Source organism: Oryzias melastigma, linkage group LG14 (assembly GCF_002922805.2).
Source record: "Oryzias melastigma strain HK-1 linkage group LG14, ASM292280v2, whole genome shotgun sequence".
In the NCBI taxonomy this organism is placed as follows: Eukaryota; Metazoa; Chordata; class Actinopteri; order Beloniformes; family Adrianichthyidae; genus Oryzias; species Oryzias melastigma.
The window spans coordinates 14,300,708-14,320,844 of record NC_050525.1 but is presented as its reverse complement, the minus strand read 5'-3'; the positions used below and the strand labels follow the sequence as shown (position 1 = coordinate 14,320,844).

Here is a 20,137-nt window from a genome sequence, read left to right as displayed (position 1 = left end):
CTCCAGAGCGCTGTAAAAGACTTGTTGCAAGTTATCGCAAACGTTTGATTGCAGTTATTGCTGCTAAGGGTGGCCCAACCAGTTATTATGTGCAGGGGCAATTACTTTTTCACACAGGGCTATGTGGGTTTGGACTTTTTTCTCCCTAAATAATAAAAAAAATAGTTAAAAAACTGCATTTTGTGTTTACTTATGTTATATTTGACTAATATTAAAATGTGTTTGATGATCAGAAACATTTTGTGTGACAAACATGCAAAAGAATAAAAAGTCAGGAAGGGGGCAAATAGTTTTTCACACCACTGTAGATAAGTAGAGAGGAAAGAATTCTAACTGCACATTGACTTGAGTTTCCTCCGTCAGTAAATAAACCACCAACTCAAAATATATAAACACCTTGATAACCTCAAAACAACTAAAAAAGTAGCTGTTTCTTTTCTAAAAGCATTCATAATTTACTGAAAAAAAATATTCATTCTTCTGGCCACAGAGACTTTTACTGCCATGCTCTGCTGCCCTCTGGTGGTTATTTGTGGCAGTGTGGTACAGGTGGGCGGGGCTTCATGTGGCAGACTTTATTTTGAGCTGTACCAGTATGTAGCAGAATTGAGTGACTCCTTCCCCCTCGCGTTCCAAATAGGAGTTACCCGATTCAAGAAGCTCCTGAAGCAATTTGCCTAAATTGCTGAAGATTTGCTGAAAATGCTAAATCTATTTGCAAAATGTTAAATTTGCTAAAAGAATGTTGTTCTGAAAGTTCTGAAAATTTGTAGGAAGTTTGGCTAAAAATCCTTAATACATGTGAACTTTGCCAAGTCATTTTGTGTGCTGCTAAATATTAGCTAAACTCCAAAGTAGCTGAGAAACTCCAGTAGATGCCAAATTAGCCAATTGAGCAAGTATTTTGCTTAAATATGAGCTAAATCCCAAATTACCCCAAAAACCTTAGTAGATACCAAATTGGTAAAAAAAAAAACAACAACCAAAAAAAAACCCAGCATGTTGCTAAAATATTAGCTAAATGCCAAATTAGCCTAAAAAAAAAACATAATTGGATGCTAAACTAGAAAAAAAACTAGCATGTTGCTAAAATATTTTCTAAATGTCAAATTATTATCCCAACAAACCTTAGTAGATGCCAAATTAGCTAAAAAAAAAAAAAAAAAGGCTGCAATATGGCTGAAAAAAAAAAGTTAATAGCCATATTAGCCTAAAAAGAAACCTCAGTTGCTGGCCAAAATAGCAAAAAAAAAAAACTAGCATGTTGCTAAAATATTAGCTAAATGCCAAATTAGCCCTAAAAATAACTTAAGTAGATTGTAAATGAGCTAGCATAATGCCAGCAGAACAACTCGGTGCCAAATAATTTGAAAATTACTGTAAAAGAAGAAAACAAAGGGTGTGTCCGGAGTCTTTCCCTACTCACTATAAAGTGTGTTTGTCATTTTGTAGTTCTATTCAGACACAGCTAAAGTCCATAAATCTAGCATGATGCTAATATTAAGGCCTGTTGCTAATCTACTTAAAAAGACTGAAATCATTCACACAATTATTCGTCGGTCATTATATTTTTCAGAATAACCATTCTAGCTCTGATACCTTTTGGTTGGAGCTGGGTGACATCACACTCACTCAGTCCAGTTCTCATATACAGTCATTGATTCAACTTCAATTTCATATTATTTCTGTCTCTCCCTCTGGTTCCTCCATCACTGCTGCTCAGGGTAATAGTGTGAATCTGACTGAAGCACTGAGTCTGTACGAGGAGCAGCTGGGAAAACTCTCGTGTCCCGTGGACTTCCGTAAACAGGTGGTGTGTGTGCCCTCCTACCTGGAGCAGTATCCTTTCATGAAGCAAGCCATTGAGCTTTATTCTGAGCTTGTTTTCTTATTTTATTCCGCGTGTGTTCCTTCATCTCATTGAATCAGATGGGTTTTCTACACAGCATGGAAGAAGTAAAGACTTTCTTTCTGTGGATTTTTCAAGCAGCTGAAATGTAAACGTGTGGAAGGATTTATTTCTTTTAAATGTCTCCTGTAGTTCCAAAGATGTTGAAGGTGGTGTCAACACAAAAACATTTAAGCTAAAAAGAGCTAGTTACTAATTCTGACTTATTCTCCTCGTTTTACTGGTTTTAACAGAGGGCTCCACGTCCTCTCTACTCCTAAACCCACACTCAGACCGCCTCCTCTTCCTCCCATGTTTTAGTTGTTTTAAATTTGTTGTTGCAACTTCAAAAGTGTATTTCAATTTTGTCTATATTTTATATGTTCATTTGCTTGTGCTTTGAAGAAACTGTTAGATGTTTATACACTGATTTGAAACACTGATAACGTGTTGTAGCTTATTTTACTATAGATCTGTGACTGCTTTTGTTTTTTTTTCTTCATCTTGAGCTTTTAGGTTTACTTGACGTGTTTCTTTTAAGCTTGATTTTGTTACTGCTACCAAAATGTGAGCTTCCTGTTCCAGGGTTGTCTTGAGGCGGCGTGAACATGCCTTCTGAGGCTTAACGTTTTAAAGTCCATGTTTAAAAAGAAAAAAAAAAAAGGGAAAGATCAGACACAATGAGGCCACCTTTGTGCTCGTGCAGTTTTTCTGTTCCTCTTTCTTGGCACCTTGGATTCCTCCTGATGTGACTGAATTAGGTGCATGTAAAGGACGGTGAATGTAGCTTGTTATGTATACAAATCACAGCACATTTGAAAGACCCTGCGGGACATTTATTTATTCATTAAAGGTTCACCAAATGCTGTTATGTCCTACTTAAGAAAGTTTTGTGAACATCTGAAATAAAACTGTTCTGAGTAGAAACTGTTGGAGTTTACCGTGTGAAACAATTCTTGTGTGGAAAATATCCTCGTGCTAATGTACTTTGTGCAGTTTAATATCTTTCTTTTTGTATTACTATCAAATGATAACACGAGACCTTAGAAATAAAACACACAGGTGCATCAGACAAATACAAATTTTGATTACTATGAATTATGTGTATTTCATTTATTTAGTGATTAATCTTCACTTTTATGTCAACCTAACTATATTAAAAAAAACTCTAATATATCCAATACTAACTTCAGCCACTAGGAGGTGCACCATCACCTCACAAAAACATTAAAATAAACTGTTGAGAAACAGATCATTTTAGCCAAATTTATATTCAAAGATTATAGCTCGGCCCACTCTCAAACACTTGTGCTGCAATCAGTCTTCAAAAATATTTTTTAAAAATTGATAAAATATCTTTATTTACAGCAGCTGATATCTGGCTTTGTGTTTTTGTCAGACATGGAATATGTGAGTTAGTTTTCTAAATGCACCATGCTAAAGATGAATAGCGGCTCATCTTTATGTGAGGATTACACTCATTTCAAGCTTTTTTTTACTCTATGGAGAATATAGCGGGTTTTCTCGTTTGTTCCTTTTTGGTGCTTGTTTTAAAAAAATATGTGCTTCAGTAAACGTGAGCAGTTGGTAAATGGTGTATAAAGTTCTATAGAGCTTTTCTACCTTCATTAAGGTCCAAGGTGCTGCACAGTTATTCACATACTAAGGTCAAGGTTCATTGTCATGCAAAACAGGGACCGAACCTTCAGCCTTAAGATCAGAGGTCAACCACTCCACCTCTGCACATTTTCTGTGTTACCAAACTGCTTTCTGCATTTTCCTGTCCAGTCAAAGTGACTGTTTGGTCCAGAACTAGATTTTTTTCCTTGAGCAGGTGTGGAAACCTGAACTGTGGAACAAAAAAAGAACTGAAAACAAAAACGAGCAGGTCCAGGTCTGTAAAAAATGAAAAATGAAGATCCAACTATGCTTGCTAAGTGTCCAATATGCAGAAAATATCTCACACAATCCATAAATACTTCATTTATGTGCATATAAAAAAGCATCTGTAACAAATCTGTACAAAGAGTGAGATACATTTGCATTTTGAGAAAAACAACTTGTGATTTGTAGAAAATAATTCAATAAATTATAATTTAACAAACATATAAATAATTAATTGTGCTAAATGTAGTTGATCAGATTGCTCTCCTGGTTTTGTATCAAGAGTCTTGGTGTCGGTATTGACTGTTGATCTCATTGAGGACGACGTCCATGCTCGGATCCTCATCAGCTGTGATGACGTTGTCGTCGAATGGACTACCTGTAACGCAGCACTGTCGTTAATACTTCAAATACAGAAGTAGATCAAAACATCCTTTTGTCGGAATGCTCTTACCAATGCCGTTTGTCTGGTCTGAAGTGTTGCTGACCAGGAAAGAGGAACTGGGCGAGCTTTTGACGCGGGACAAGTGTGAGGAGTGAAAAGACGTCAGTTTGGACGTGGAGAAGTTTCTGGCTTTCTTCTTTGTAGCACTGTGGCTCCACTCTGTAAGGAGAAAAGAAAAGATATTAATATTTAAAAATATTTTTATTTTTATAAACAAAAATATTCAAAGTGAACCATTAAATGTGCAGTGAAAATGCTTTACCTGAGTTTTCTGAGTGTCTCAGTTGGCCACAACATAGGTGGGCGCTCCACTGCTTCCTCACACTTTCCTTCATTGCACAGTGGAACACAAATATAAAGAAACCTGAAACAGAAGGGTTTTTTTAATTCAAATTAGACACTTTTTAATCTGACTTTTTTCCCTGTATTGACTGATTTATTCTCCACCCACCTTGAAGAGAGTTAAAAATGGCAAAGAGGTACATGAAGGCCAGGTTGACAGGACCCCAAGCGAAGAAGGCAAAACCCCAAGTGAGACCAAGCAGGAAAGTAATTCCTGTGACGCTGCGCAGATCCTGCATCGTGGAGCGGTGCTGGTTGTTTTGGGGGTTCTGCCTTTTTATCCGCTGCAGCTGGACCAGGACGACGATCAACATGGAGCAGTTAAAGAGGAAAATAACGCAGAAGTAGGCCACCACGGCCACGTAGAAAGCAATGTCGTTCTTCAACCAGCAGCTGTGGAAAAAGAAGTATGGAAGAAGTTGATTCGACAGTGGAATTGTATGATCTTCTAAGCAAGAGGACTTACAATTCGTCAGTTGTGCCGTCTGTATATTTCCCATAGGACACAAGGCCGTAGTTGTTGATGTCAACTGCGATGACGATAATAACCACAACCATGGGGACGCCCCATCCGACCGCGGAAAACTTCAGCATGTAGTGTGCTATGTGGCTGTTGAAGACTTTCACGAGAGCCATGTACATGTGGACGCCTTCCAGCCCCATCCACGTGAAGGACGCCAGCAGGAAGTAGTGGAGAAACCAAGCAGTGGAAATGCAAAGCCCCACGGCGTCTGTGTAGAGCGCCAGCCACGCGTCCACCAGGAACACCAGGTTGAGCAGCAGCAGAGCGAAGCACAAGTGGATCAGGATTTTGGACGGTATGTCTTTGCGTAATTTCCTGCAAGAGTCGAACGGTTTGGAAGGGGTCAGCACGATGTCACGTAGGTGAGTGACATCAGATCTGAACGCCGTGGCTCATTGGTCATCAACTCACTCAAAGAGCAGGTAGGTGAGGAGAGTGAAGGCCAAGAAGATGGCAGAAACTCCACATCCAATGTATGTGATGAAGGTGAGGATGGTGTTCTGAACAGCACTGATTGAATTTTCCCTGGATAGGTCCTGCAGGAGAGATCAAATACAGTGTTTGCTTCCTTTAAGTACTCCAGCAGTAAGAATGCATATAAAGACCAATATTACCAGCAGGATAGCAAAACTGGTCAAATGGTTGCAGCTGCAAGTTGTCTCATTTTCTGTAGTGGTTTGGACTACGCAACCATCTGAATTCCAACCGCCTGATCCACCTGCAGGGGATAACACGGTTCAATCTTTGATCTTTACACATTTACTTGTGTGTATTTACTGAAGTCCAGTTAAAAGAAAACTTACTGTTGAGACTGAAATCCCAGAAAACACATGTTGCCACAAAATTTGCCTGCAGTAAAGAGAAAGATGAGTTCATCTTCCTTCGCAGAATAATTTTGCAATATTATTGTTTAACTTATTTTGTTTCTGAAAATTCTGACATTTGTACTCGCAGAAATAAGCCGAGAGAATTTTGCATGTCATCAAACTTCAATTCGGTGGATCATTGACTGTATAAGAGAACTGGACTGAGTATCCGTTCCAAACAGGAAGTTCCTTGTGGCTCCAAGACGTAAAAAATCCCTTTCTTTTGTAGAGAAATAAATTATTCAGTCATCTGTTTGTCAGAATAACCATTCTTCCCTTAAACACGTTCAGGCTACTTTTTATTTTTTCTCTGTAGTGTAGCCAGGCCTGACCCTGTGCCGCACGGCGCCCTTGAGGAAAAAGAATCTTGGCATTCGTTTTTCCTCCTTTTATGTCCCTGAGGGCTTGTTTTGCTGCTTTTTTTAACTTAAAGTTTTAAATTAGCACTAACACCAACAACACTGCACTAATATCCACCCCACCTAGCTTAGATAGCAGTAGAGTCAGGTGAGGAGGGGCGTTGCGCCGGGTAAAGCTATTGATTATGTCAACATTTTGAGGTATTTTATTTATGTTCTTTAATTAGACTTTTTGTTTTTTACTTTTTACATGAAATCTTAAGAAGTATATATATATATATATATATATATATATATATATATATATATATATAAATCATTTGGATTTGGGTCCCCCTCCAGCAGATGGCGCTCTAGGTCGCCTACACCCCTGAGTGTAGCTCTAGTGATAAACCTGCCTATTAGATGCCTCAATAAAAGTATGTAGTCTCACATCGATCGTTTTGATTGATAGATTCCCCCTGGCCAGCCTTAAAGTAGAAGGGATGTGGCCTTCCAACAAGCTCACTCTTGATTGGCAACGGTGGTTGCCATAGAAATGTTGACTTGGACTGACTCAGACCAATCCCTGTTTATTTGTGACCTCTGGTTGCAACATGGCGACATCCATATCGTGCAAAAAAAACTAAATTGACTAAATGTCACTATGTGACGACATCACACTCACTTGGTCCAGTTCTCATTTATAGTCAATGATATGGATAGCTTTGACGTGAGAAAACTAGTCTAGATGACATGCTTTTGTCACATTTTTCCTTAATAAAAATAGACAATAAATTCAGACAAATCAAACTCACTGGAACAGGTTCTGTGTGTCTCAGGAAAATTGTAACATTTTGATTTAATCCACTGATAGAAAGATTGCCCACAGTTGCTCCGAGGACGCCACTGTTAAGTTTACGTTGACCCAGCGACTTGTCCTGCGTTTTCATAGGCAGCAAAAAAAAATCAAATGTTAGTCCATGACATTAAATTATGCTAAAATTATTTTATTTATTGTAGCTCAAACAATCCCAGTAATAACTGATGATAAATTAACACCTGAAACAGCGTGCTCTTCTGATAGAAATTGTAATGGACTCTGGAGGCTTGCTTCTGCTCCTCATTGGGCAGGTTCTGAGTGAGAAAGGGGGGCAGTCTGGCAGAGCCCTGAAACCCGGAGGACCTAACCTGCATCCTCGACTGCTCCCTGACCTGCAGCACACATGAACAAACAGAAACACTTAACAACCAGATTTTTATTTGGGGCAGCTGACATCTGTCGTCAGTGTTGCACGAACAATAAGTGCAATCCAGACGTGAACTCAAATCGTGTGCAAAAGTCTGTCATCGTAAAAGAAGTTAAGTCGGATGGCAGCCAGAATTTCTGACCTCATTCACCTCACTGCACTTTTTTTTTCAGAAACGGAAATGGGTCACATGGATTAATCCTTTATTCTGTGTTTATTTTTTTTATTTTTTTTACTTAAAGTTGTAAAAATCCTTTAAAAAACATCAGCTCTGCAGAATAAGAAGGATTTTCTGAAGAGAAAAGCCCTGAAAAGCTTGAATGAAATCAGAAACTCTCACCTGAACGTTATTGGGGTCTGTGATGGAGAAATTGGACTCCTGGAAATTAGCGCCGTTGGCGGGTGCCACCGACAGAGCGATCGATGGAGCAAGCAGACTCTCCGAGTTGGCTCCAAGAACGAGCTTAAACCCCACAGTGTCAACAATCCGGATGATCCTAACGGGGTCAAAGAGAGAAAACGCAATACTGTGAATGAAAGATTCACACAAAGCTTTGGACATCCTTGTAAAGCTGTAAAACAGTGTCTATATTTTACTGTATTTGCTCTACAGTTTGAAGTCAAACTATTTTTTCTCAAGATTTTTTCCTCCACTTGTGAGGTCTTTTATGGTCCAAAGGTGAAGAAAGGACTGAGTTACCTGTTGGAAGAGTTTGACAGCTTCTCAGGCGAGGCGCCCAGCAGGTTGTTGACGATAAAAACTGAGATGTTTCCCAGAGCCAGGCTGACGTTTGAGCCTGACAAGAGTTTTTCCAGCTCTGACACCAGCTGATCTATCTCACTGGACGTCAGATTGGAAACGTTCTCTGTGCGCTTGAGCAGTGCTGCAGCCAGACTCTCATCTGCAATCAGACAAAACAAAATTAAGATCCTTTAATTGTGAAAGTGGCCATGCAAAAAAATTGATGTTTGTTCTTGTTTTAAGTAATTTCAAGTAAATCTCAGTTACCCGAGACTGTGGCGGACGTGGTCGCTGAAGAGTTGCTGGAGCTGCTTGTGGTTGCTTTCGTCGTCGTGTTCTGTGTGGCAGCAGCAGTTGTGGTTGTTGTGGTTACGCCTTTGGTGGAAGTGGTAGGTTGTTTTGTTGCTGTCGCACCGCTTGAAGAAGATGAAGAGGAGCCGCCACTACCACTGTCGCTGCACCACTCATCCAGCGGCTCAATGACATTTGTCTGGTTTTGACTGCAATGAAATTGGAACAAAAAGGGACGTTGGTTGAACTCATTTTAATTTTACAACCTGGTTTGGAGTTTTTGTAAAAGAAGGGACACCAACCAGGTGCTGGTATTATATTCATGCATTCCAGCACAAAAGTTGGCAGGCTTTGGGGAAATGTTAGCCCAAGTAAATTGGGCGTTCGACAGATCGTCCTCCATCTTGAAGTTTCCACAAATCGCTGTAGAATAAACGACAAAACACCAATGAGAGTCTTGTCCCTTAAAGAATGATGACTTTAATTTTTCGTGACATACTCACCTGCTCGCCGGACCGTCCCATTGTATTGGATTTCCTTTACAAACTGAAGGATTGTTTTCACAGCTGAGTGCAAGGAACATGTTGGAACTTTAGCGCTAAATCCTAAAAGCACTCTGCAGCTTTGGCTTCTGAGTTAAAAAAAAGTTAAATCAATTTTAAAACGTAATCTTAAAGAAAGAGCAGTAGGAAAAAGCAAGAGACTCACCTGTTTGCTGACACCTCACAATTTACGTTGGCACCCTGAGAAGAAAAGAAGCTGTTTAGCTGCAAGAGTAACTGTAAAAACTGTCAAATCAATAATTATTTATTTTTAGAATCAAATGTAAAAAACTTTTGGATTTAATTGTTTTTTTTTTTTCTTTTTCAGCTATGATACAGTAAAATAGTTGTTTTAGCCAAGAAAGTAATTTTTTGGTTGATTTCTTACGAAAAAGGGTCAAACTATTGACCCCTTTATTACTGAATTTATTTCCAATTATGCAAAAAAAAAACATTCTTCTGCATTTTTACATTGAACATGATGCTAAATTACGTGCAGTCTGGGAGTTTATGATATACTAGGAAAGATTTTAAGTAAAAAAAAAACATTAGAAAAGAAGAATTTTTTTGTGTTAAAAGTGAAGAAAAATCTGCCAATGGAGCTAGTAAAATGCGTCGTGATGAGATTTCTTAATTGAGATGTTTTGCCTTTTTAAGACAAAATGCAATCTTGAAATTAGCTGTAAACACTCATTTATGGGTATTTTGCTCTGGTAATTGGAAATATCCTAAAATAAGTGTGTATTGTTGAAAAAAGTTATATATCTTTAAAGTATGTACAACTTACATATTTATGAATATTCTCAAAAACATGAGATTTTCAGCATTTTCAGACCATATTTATCTTAAAATAAGACTAAAATTGCACATTCAAAAATATTTTTCTCTTGAAAATTGTATATGTAAATAAAACTTTCACTAAATCACTTAACCATTCATCATTCACAAATAAAGCATCTGGTTTAAAATATTGTGTAAAGTAAAAAATAACATATTAAGTTACAGAAACACCATAAAAAAGATTTTTATCAAGAACAAGATATTTTGCTTCAAAATAAGTTGCAAAGTCTTATAAAAAGTTACTAATAAATCAATTATGCTTATATGTAGTCTAATAAGATATTTTTTGGCGGGAATCCACTGCAAATTAGTGACATACGGCATGAAAGGGTTAAACAAGGAGTTTATTGTTCAGACAGTCTGATTGTTTTACCTTGTATTGGGATCCATTAACAAATGGTAAACATGTCTCGCTGAAAATGAAAAAAAATGTGTTTGTGTCCAGTTTGACTCAATTTTTCCACTAATATTTTGTCATGATTGCCATAAATCAGAACTCACTTTGTGAAACAAGTTTCATTTAGCTTAGAAATCTGTAAAAAAAAGTTAAAAAAAAAGAAACATTAGTGTTTGAAAAACAGGAGTGAAGGAAAAGAAAACTGGTCCGAGAGTGACTGAGATGTTACCAGTGTGTAGACTTGGGAAGAATTATTTGGATCTTCAACTGAGAGTAAAAATGTGTAGAAGGCATCTAAAAGCAGAAACAAGTTCATCTCATTAGAGATTTTCAAAATAAAACACTAGTGATGAGACTCAAAAAGAAAAAAAAAAAAACACTGACTTGATCCATTGCAGTAAGCAGAGCAGTCACACGTGATGTTCGCTGCAATAAAACCAAAAAAACAAACATATTTTATTATTGTGTGGAAACATCCTGGAGGATATTCCAGAAACACATAATTCATTCACATAATTAACGTGCTGCACAATGAGATTTGGGGAAAAGTAAACAGAATGATGCCAAACAGAAGTGGAGGGCTAAAACATGTATAAGGAGGTGCAGTAACTTCCATAGACTAAAATAGGTTTGACTCGTTTGCGATTACCTGTGTTATTCTGGGGCTCTTGGGTTCCACAAATCGTTGCGTTGTTTTGTGGAACCACATATGCAGGTCCAACCTCTTCACTGTTGAAAGACAGACATCCTCAAATGTTTATGTGGATCAATGTCTTTCTTTTAGCTTTGCAAGTTATGTACTAAAAAGGAGCAAAAAAGTGCAAAAAAAGACAATTTTGAGGATAAACTCTGGAACAGTTTAACTATTTTTAGCCTAAGCTGCTAAGCAACCATGAAAAATGACAAAATAAAAGCTGCTATGGAAAGAATTAAGCTCTTTTCAAGAATCAAAAATCATATTACTATCTTTATGACACTTTTGGACACAGATGTGTCACTTTTTTATATAGCATAGATTTTTGCATGAATTTGCAAGATAAGTAACTTTATTATTTTTTTCTGCCTCTGCCCGCTCCCTATTTGCATACCTCTATAAAACCATGACCTTACCATTGGGTTTGGTTTGATCCAGTGTAAATGCAGCTGGTTTGCTCCTCTGGAAGAGTGCTGCACACTGGCTGAAGAGGGCCTGTTCAGGAGCACAGACAGTTGTGTTGAAGCAGCGACCTACTAGATGAGTTACTTGTGAGAGAAAGCACACACTCACTGATTCTCTCAGCCTTGTTTCCCACCACAGAGATGCCCGATGAGTTTTTAGTGGCAACACAGAGGATGCAACATGGAGACACCGGCTGATTGAGCCGTAGTGTTGCGGTGCATGTGGTATTTCTGAAGAGCGAGAGCAGTATTAATGAGTTCAGGAAAGATACAAACACTGAAAAAAGGGAATTTCACTCACGTTAATGTTTTGAAAGGACATGATACTTCCACTCCCTGTTAAAAATTGAAGTAGGGTTAAACAATGCTTCTGAACAAACAATTAAAAGGCAATATATAATAATTAACTTACCAGAAATAGAGAAGTATTGTTTCCTTCTTGCCTAAAACACAAATAATTTCTGTTGACTTACAGCTTTTACTTCTGCAAGTGATTTACATAAGTGTGTATTTAAAAGGGAAACTTTCGATTGCAAATGTTTTTAATGCCACTGACGTGTTTGAAGAGGATGGAGGGGAAGTTGGGCCGGTGGCGGTCGTGCTCAGAGGCCCTGGGAGGACGCACCTCTGCAGATTACTCTGGAAAACCCGCTTCAGCTAAAACACAACCCGAGATTGTTCAGTTTAAATGCATTATACAGATCATAGTGGGATTAATAATTAGCATGAACACACACCCAGTCATTAATTTGACTTCCATTCTTGGGTTCTGCTTCATTCACAGTGATGGTGATGAAGTAATAAACTCCTGAGAGAGAAAGACAAAGGAAGACGGATTCACAAAATGTAAAGCTAATGAAATGAACGATCGATGAAATAAAATGACCAAAGGATTTACCTGGGGGGGGTCCTACTGTCGTAGGATGGGGAGGAGAAGCAGCAGAAGATGAAGGGATGGGGCTTGTACCTGATGAAGAGGAAAGACCACTTTGAACCACAACACACTGCTGACCTTCTATTAATATCTCATCTTCATTTGTAATTTGTGATTATTTAAAAAGTAAAACTTTTTTTTTTTAACAAATTATACAATGGTTTAAGAATTATGTTGCCCTAAAGGTGTAAAGAACACAGAAAGTTGGTCTACTTCTGGTTAGAAAAAAGATTTTTGACTTGGAATGCCATGTCTGACCTTGTGATTATTGAAAACATGGCACAGGTAGGGTCAGTAAAAGACTGCGACAGGGTGAGGATTCTGTGAAACGTCTAACCTAAAGATGGTCCCAGTGTAGAATGAGGATGTGGTGAAGCAGGTGAAGACAGATCAGTGGTTGTTACACCTGATGGAGAGATAAATACAGCTTTCAGCCAGAAGAATATAAAGTATGATCCTCCGTATTATGAATATACTTTGTGGCTTTGTTTAGAGTGTTCACCTCAAGTCTGGAAGGTCGGGAGTTCAAATCCAAGGCAGAATTTGGGGGGTTAAACTATTGGGACTTAAGGTAGGAAATCTGTGGTGTTATAAATCTCATATTTGTTTATTACCAAAGATTTAAACCAACTTTTTTACTGGTTAAAGCTCATCTGTCATGAATCAGTCCCGTGCTACCACTTCCTGGGTCTCCACACTACACTTCCCATCAGCCCCATCAGTCCCTCCCAACCCCACTTTGTTCGACACTGATCGTTTGCCGCCTGCCCTGACCCTCGCATGAACCCTGACCTCTCTGGTTGTTCTCTGATGCCCTCGTGCTCATGTTTGACCTCTACCTGCCTGACACTGATTTAGTTTGTGGACTTTAGCTGTGCTTCACTCCTGTTCTCCTGTCTGTGCCAATAAAACCTGCAGCACTTGGATCTGGCCTGCTTTTTAAAATGCAATTAAAGATAAAGTTAGAATTTGATCAAAGGCAGTGACCTGCATGATTTAATGATTCTGAATGTTGAAATCAAGACAACTTAATAGTCGTCAAATGATCACTGAAAGTGTATTTTCTTTCCTGAGGTAATAAGGGGGAAGAGGTTCTCTTCTGCGTGCTGATCAGATTTGCAGATTTTTTTTTCTTATTTATGAGGCACACAGTTAAATTACATTGATGTGACCGATTATGTTTGTATGTAGGTGATTTTTTTTCTTTTGCCAGCTACTTTACAAGAAGGACAAAAGTCAACATTATTAGAGAGTGACTTGATTTTGTGAATCATTTACCTGGAAATGGTGCTACTGTTGTTGGAGGGGGAGGCTGGAATGGAGGAGGAATACGGGAGGGAGTTATCTGAGCAGAGGAAACTGTAAAAAATAGAAAGATTAAAAAAGATAAACGTTCAAAAAATACAGTTTTGTTACTGATTTTCTCGTGATTATTCACAGGTTAGAAGTGTTTGGCAAGTACTGAAACTTTAAAAAAAAGTTAATCGTGATTAATTTTTTCCAGGTTTATGATTAATAAGTTACATTTTTTAATCAATTTCCAGCCCTTCTTCAAAACATTTTGCCCTTTAAGGATCAGATCTGAGCATTTTAACAGTTATTGAATGAAAATATTCACATAACTTAAACACAGCAAATGGAAATTAAACAGAACATGTTGAGATATTTTAAAATGTGAAATTTTAATGTTGAAATTCCCTTTATTTACTGCCGTCGGTAATTCCTTTAGAAAATAAGTCACATGACTTGAGCCGTCTGAGACTGCAAGACCAGACTAACAGGTTATGGGAGAATTTACGAATAAAGAAACAGATTTGTGTGAATGTATGTGTGTGTGAGCGCCTCCATGAGAGTGTCAAGTCATGCATTTCATTTTGTCTGCCTGGATTACCTCAACAGAAGGCCGACCTTCTTTGTCTTTCAACAACGAGGTGTGAAGCTTACCTGTCAAGAAGATGGCAAGCAGGCAGAGAGTCCATCTGTTAAAGGAACCCGGGTTAGCCGTTCTGTAAAGAAATGAATTCAGTTATTCTCTTTTTAAAACGGACTGCACTGAAGGAAATAAGCAACTCTGTGTTTAAATGTATGAGTTAAAGACAGAATTGCCTGGAAAATGCAAAAATTCTCACCTGCCTTGCAAATGCATCCTTTTTTTTATTATGTAAGAAAATACAACATTTCTTTCATGTACAAAAGCCTGATTTGCATTTTCTGATTTTCATATTATTAAATAAATTTGTGAAGCATACTGTAATTTAGTCCTGTCCTAAGCAAATTCTCCTTTTTCACAGAATTATATTATAATTTATTTTTCCATTTGCACTAAGCCAATAAAGTATGAATGGAATTCTCTATCCGTTCACTTATCATTTCATTCTCAGGGGTGTTGCTGGAGCCTATCCCAACTGACATAGATTTACCCTGGACAGGTATCCAGTTATTCATCAAATTGATGAAAAGACATAAAGAAAGACATCAATTGATACTCCTATAGGGGGCAAATTAGTGTCACAAACTAACCTGCAACACTTGTTTTTAGGACTGTAGAAGGAAGCTGGAGAATCCAGGTAAAACCAAAAAAAAAAAAGACCCCGACGGATAACGAGGGTGGATTAACCCTTTGGTTATTCTAATGCTGTCACTTTGAGTTAACGACCTTCATTTAGTTTCAGATAAAACCTCAACTATAGACAAAAGTAGCTTAAAACAACCTGTTTCAAATGTCCAATCAGAATGATTGTGTATTAAAAAAAAATAAAATAAAATAAACGAAAATAGTTAGAAAAGTTCAAATTGTGAGAGTAGATTCTAAAATAATAAAAGGTTAAAAAATGCACCTATATCATGTAAATGTAAGATTATGTGGTCAAAGGAAAGTATGATAGGAGATAACATGAAACCACAGGCAAAGCAAGAGGTGCTGTTCGGTCAAAGATGTAATCAAATATAGCAATTTGTAAAACTTCAGTGATTTATACATCCCAGACTAATAATGTAAAAGAAAGGTCATCCTTTGGGAAAAGATTTAGCATAAAATAAAGCTTTACTGGCATTGGATTATATACCGTATAATATGAGAAACATGACAAGTTTCTCCTAGACTGTGTGTTTGGCTTCATTTTAATCCAGTTTGATCAATATTATATAACTAAAGTTTGACGTTAAATGCTGATAAATAACATAACAATTTAAGCTGTTGTTCTGTGTTTATTAATTTATTATAAATCCTGAAATTTACAGTAAATTGTTGATTTATTTTTTAGCCTCACATCATAAAATGACATTCAGCTCAAGTCATAATCGAACAATCACTGAATGGTTGATGTATCTTTTTTTTAAAAGCATGCCAACACTTTGTCAAAATGAGCATTTTAAGTCAAAGTAGTTAAGGTTCTATTCTATTTTATGAAGTAACATCAATCAAAAGTCATGCTCATTTACCTGATCACAGGAGCCGGCGTGTGTCGACGTGAAACGCTGAAGAAATTAACTCCTGGAGCTTTCATAGCTTCTCATGTGGTCCAAACACAACTACATGTACATGCAGCTGTTGCTGCTGCTGCTGTGTGTTGAAGTTTGGTTTTTTTTTAGTCAGTCAAGAGCATGTGGCACACCCCTCAAAACGTCACTCTGAACACAAGGACGTCACTCACATTCATCTCTGATTTGGCAAATCCCCTGAAGCATTTGGGGTCCAACAATCCACCACTACCTGACAAAAGAAAGGTTGAACACCTGATCAGAAGAAGTGGATCTCTGTTACACTTTGAATATTCATAGGTATATTTTTTTTTCCCTAAAAGCTTCCTGTAAGTGTTGCAAAATTAACAAACGTGTTTCTATTTTTGTTAAGGCAGCTAAGGAGTGCCTCAGGGTGTGTCCTAACCTTGCCAGTTCCTTTTGATGATTGACACGACACAAGTTACCAAGACAACAAGTTCAAATAACCATTGAACCGCTGAGACCTGCTTTTGTCTGGGAAAGCTCAGGCAGCTTCATATCTTTCAAATCATAAACCTATTGTTCACGAATGTTTAAGTTCCTCACTGCAGATCATGTTTTTTTAAACAGTATTTTGAACATGTTTGCTTATATGGAAAAAAAGGGGAATGTTTAATTTAACAATGCATCCATTTAGAACAACTTTCAATTATAATGCTATTTATTTAAGGTAAAATGATTTAAAACTTTTTTATATTCAAATAAAAGTGCTAAGAGAGCAAATGCATGATAGGTCTGGGATACGTTTTGCATTATAAATTGTGCAGATCTTACGTTTATCATGTGTTTAGAGACACATCCTGTTAGTCAAAATCCCATAATCCTTTTATTTAAATTCAGTTCAGCAGCCTTTATAACACTTTACATAACACGCACTGCAGACATTCAGGACGTAACGCTTGAATATTTCCTAACTTTGAAGACAATAACATCTGTGAAGATCGATCTTTGCAGTCGTCTTTGTTTGAACTGAACTGATGTGGAGATGGGCGAGCCAAGATAGACAGCCTGCTGTCGTAACGAGAAAGTACGGCAGAGGTTAGGCTGAAAGGTGATGGTATCAGTTTACCACACGGTCTTAACAAGAATAATCCAGAGTTTCAGTGGTTTTAGCTTACTAAGTTCTGGAGGTGTTGTGTTCAGGGACAGGGTTGGAGTAAAGCTGTAAAAATGATTTAAAATATTTGCTTGGTGATGATTGTTGTAGAGTGTGTGGTGCAATCTTTGATTTAGAAATAAATAAAAAAAGAAGTCACAAGTGACTTTGCTGCACGGTGGTGCAGCGGTTAGCCAGAAGGTTCTGTTTCTGATTGGGACGTTTCTGTGTGGAGTTTGCATTGTTCTCCTTATGTGTGAGGGCTTTCCTCTGGCACTTACTCCTCACTCCCCAAAACATGCGTCATAGGTTAATTGGGATCTCCAAATTGCTTTTAGGTGTGTGATTGTGTGGCCTTGCAACACGCAGATAACCTTCACCCAACAGGCTGCTGGGTTAACTCCAGCAGTCCTGTGAATCTGAAGAGTGATGGAGGGTCGAGAGGCGACCTGTTTCTAATCGTCAAGGTTTATTCCTCGAAATGTTTGCAGTAGATCCAGACACCGACTTTAGAAGTTTTTAACCCTTTAACCCCAGAGCTCCAGTGTTTATGTTATTTGATTTGGTGTAACTTTTCAACCACTCACATGATCAACGTAATTCTAGTAGATTCTGAAGATTTCTCACGGCGCTTTTCTTCTTCTGAATCTACTAGAATTACATTGATCATTTTTAGGGTTGAAAAACTACAGAATGTTAAATATTTTATGTTTAAGCGTTACCGGTGACGCCTCAGGTGTTAAAGGGTTAATTAATATATATATATATATATATATATATATATATATATGATAAATTAGAGTAGCTTTGTTTTATTTTCAACTTTGGTTTATGCAAGAAAATTAGAAATATAGGCATAGGAAGATCCTAAAAACATGAAAATGACAGAAAAATTAGGAATTTGAGAACAAAAAATTCCTAAAAAAAAATCAAAAATAATAATAATGATACTGGATTCTTGGTCTTTGGTCCACTCATTCCTGGGACATGAGACACTTTGACCAGGGACCCAGACAATCACCCGGCGGTAGTGCTCTAGGGTTAATGAAGGTGAACGTGTTTTGATCGTAGCGTACTCGTGATTCAGAGAAGCGCCCTGAATCCACCCTGATAACCATGATTCTTGCCAATCAAAAATAGAAATGTATCCTTCAAGTCCAACACTGATCATCTTTTGTTCTATTTTAAAAGAATTCCCAGTGTTCTTTTAACAATGACAATACAGCCTTTAGCCAAAATAGAAAAAAAATTTTGAAGCGTTTTTGCAGAGCAACAGTTGTTAAATAGAAACTCACCTCTTTGTTAGAGGGACTGTTGGTGCTTTATTTATTTAACCTTTATTTTTCCAGACAAGACAGAACATGAAAAAAAAAATTGAGTATGTCCTGGTAAAAGACAAAATCTTTTGAGAAAAACATAAACAAAATTACAGGAGGCACAGAACAAAAATCAGGATGAAACAGCAGTAACAATTAAAAATGATTTAAATATTAAAAATACTAAAATCATTAAAATCATAAAAAAAGCAACATTTATCTTTAAAATGCTCAGCTGCTAGCTTACAGCTCCACACTCTCCCAACCTAACATTACCATTGCAACAAAAATAATGAGCATTACTGGAGCTATCCAGCCATACGGATTCCAGCTCAGTTCAGGAAAACAAAGACGTACGTGGATTTGTTTGTCCAGAATTGGATTTATTAGAATGGAGCTGTCATGAACGGTGGTGTTGGACCCAAATGCAGGAGACCAGATTTGGCGGCAGAAACTCAAAGATTTACTTAATAAATCAAACAGTGACAGGACAGAGTAGATAACAATGAGAACTGAAAACCAGACACTTAAATACACCGAGGTTGATTAACTAAATGAAAACAGCTGTGGATGATTAACAACAATTTGAATAAAGAAAGACTCAAAATGCTCGTTTTATTTGTCCTCCATAAGAAAAATCCAACAAGAACATGAAAAAAACACAACTTTCTTTAGAATTGGTCTTTAACAAAGAATTTAGAGGCAAAAAAATTGCACCCAGCTTCCTATTTTTCTTTATTTTATTTTTACTTTTTGACTTGTTTCTTGTTTTGTGACGTTTGCACTGTGATCCTCCTTTTGTCGTCCAAAAAGAGAAGAGATTGTAATCTTTGTTCGTCTGCTGCCTTTCTTTGCAGGCCCGTCTCCCAATCATGCATAAAAAACTCACTCTGTAAAAACACCTATAGACTGCTTGTTCTGTTTCTACACTGATGTCCTCACAGCTATGCTTGGAAACAGCTTTGTTAGTCTCTACAAGCAAACTTTTTTTACATTTTCTCTAGCAGGTCAGAAGTCAACCTGAGAAACTAAATCAATCTCTCATTTTTCAAATGTTTTCAACTAGTTATTTATCCTTTTAGATGTTAACTGTTACATTTTATATTTCTAAAATACAACTTTTTCTCCATTATCCTGAAAATCTCCCTTTTTATATGTATTTTAAGCAGCTTTTGAGTTAATAGACATTACAAAGTTTCCCATAGGAATTCCTTCTCTCCTAAGAGTAAAACAATAGGTCACCGCCGCCTCTTCATGTCTGTGATTCAGAAAACCAAACTGGCTGAAGCTACATTGAGTCATTATCACTGGCTTTTGTCTCAACACCCAAAATAAATTCCAGTCAGAGGAGAGGCCAGAAACTGGTCAATGATCCACATCTGGACAAAAACAGAAGTTAATCAGTTCAAAATATTGTCGTAAAAGTCGATCTTTTAGTGTTTGGATTGTCACTATAAGGAAATTAAAATACACACATATTAGACTCCAACAGAAATACACAGAGATAGGATGTATCCAGAACTGTATTTTATTAAAAGTAATCTGGATTCACAACAAAAGATTTCAGATGCTCCATCTCTCCTCCGTTCCTTAAAATTATCAGGTTTTTTTTTAAAATATGGTATGCTAAGAAACTATACTGTCAGAGAACATGCCTCACATTCCTCTATCGCTCATGAGGAGCAAAGCCTTCACCCCTTTCAATATCTGAGAACGTCACACTCTGTACCCTATCATTATGCACCTGTGTTTAACTCACTTTATGACACCTTCTCTTTCAAATT

At 37.3% G+C, this 20,137-nt stretch overlaps 2 protein-coding genes across 6 annotated transcripts in view; one reads left to right on the top strand and one right to left on the bottom strand.

The window, feature by feature from the left end:
* The window catches only part of sms (spermine synthase), a 9,697-nt gene extending 6,874 nt beyond the window's left edge, over window positions 1–2,823 (top strand). For both annotated transcript variants that reach the window (XM_024265184.2, XM_024265177.2), the window contains exons 10-11: window positions 1,724–1,839; window positions 1,930–2,823. In XM_024265184.2, coding sequence (XP_024120952.1) covers window positions 1,724–1,839; window positions 1,930–1,960 — 147 coding nt within the window. In that variant the 3' untranslated portion in view covers window positions 1,961–2,823. The remainder of the gene's footprint in view (window positions 1–1,723; window positions 1,840–1,929) is intronic.
* Window positions 2,824–3,856: 1,033 nt separating this feature from the next.
* On the bottom strand, window positions 3,857–16,262 carry LOC112141933 (adhesion G-protein coupled receptor G2). Of its 4 annotated transcripts, none has more exons than XM_036215120.1 (32): window positions 15,882–16,262; window positions 14,385–14,446; window positions 13,719–13,799; window positions 12,778–12,846; window positions 12,393–12,473; window positions 12,244–12,314; window positions 12,063–12,163; window positions 11,919–11,949; window positions 11,808–11,842; window positions 11,616–11,737; window positions 11,459–11,537; window positions 10,998–11,077; window positions 10,733–10,774; window positions 10,578–10,642; window positions 10,453–10,484; window positions 10,325–10,364; window positions 9,278–9,312; window positions 9,073–9,200; window positions 8,872–8,992; window positions 8,546–8,778; window positions 8,237–8,438; window positions 7,877–8,033; window positions 7,349–7,501; window positions 7,105–7,227; window positions 5,886–5,931; window positions 5,697–5,800; window positions 5,494–5,618; window positions 5,026–5,397; window positions 4,669–4,952; window positions 4,480–4,581; window positions 4,227–4,376; window positions 3,857–4,151 (listed from the first exon to the last, which is right to left on the bottom strand). In XM_036215120.1, exons 1-32 carry the CDS (start codon window positions 15,944–15,946, stop codon window positions 4,051–4,053), a joined length of 3,492 nt encoding a protein of 1,163 aa, XP_036071013.1. In that variant the 5' UTR covers window positions 15,947–16,262; the 3' UTR covers window positions 3,857–4,050. The 4 variants fall into 4 exon arrangements, with proteins under 4 accessions (XP_036071013.1, XP_024120923.1, XP_036071014.1 ...); XM_024265155.2 differs by having other exon boundaries at window positions 12,405–12,473; window positions 15,882–16,261; XM_036215121.1 differs by lacking the exon at window positions 12,778–12,846 and having other exon boundaries at window positions 15,882–16,261.
* Window positions 16,263–20,137: the final 3,875 nt, after the last annotated feature.

What these genes read in the sequence shown, in the direction of transcription:
- LOC112141933 (XM_036215120.1), bottom strand. Translation starts at nt 15,946, where the DNA reads ATGAAAGCTCCAGGAGTTAATTTCTTCAGCGTTTCACGTCGACACACG. An exon ending in CACGTCCGCCACAGTCTCGG is followed by an intron (nt 8,439 to 8,545) that starts GTAACTGAGATT and finishes GTCTGATTGCAG; the next exon opens with ATGAGAGTCTGGCTGCAGCA. An exon ending in CTCACCTACCTGCTCTTTGA is followed by an intron (nt 5,398 to 5,493) that starts GTGAGTTGATGA and finishes CGACTCTTGCAG; the next exon opens with GAAATTACGCAAAGACATAC.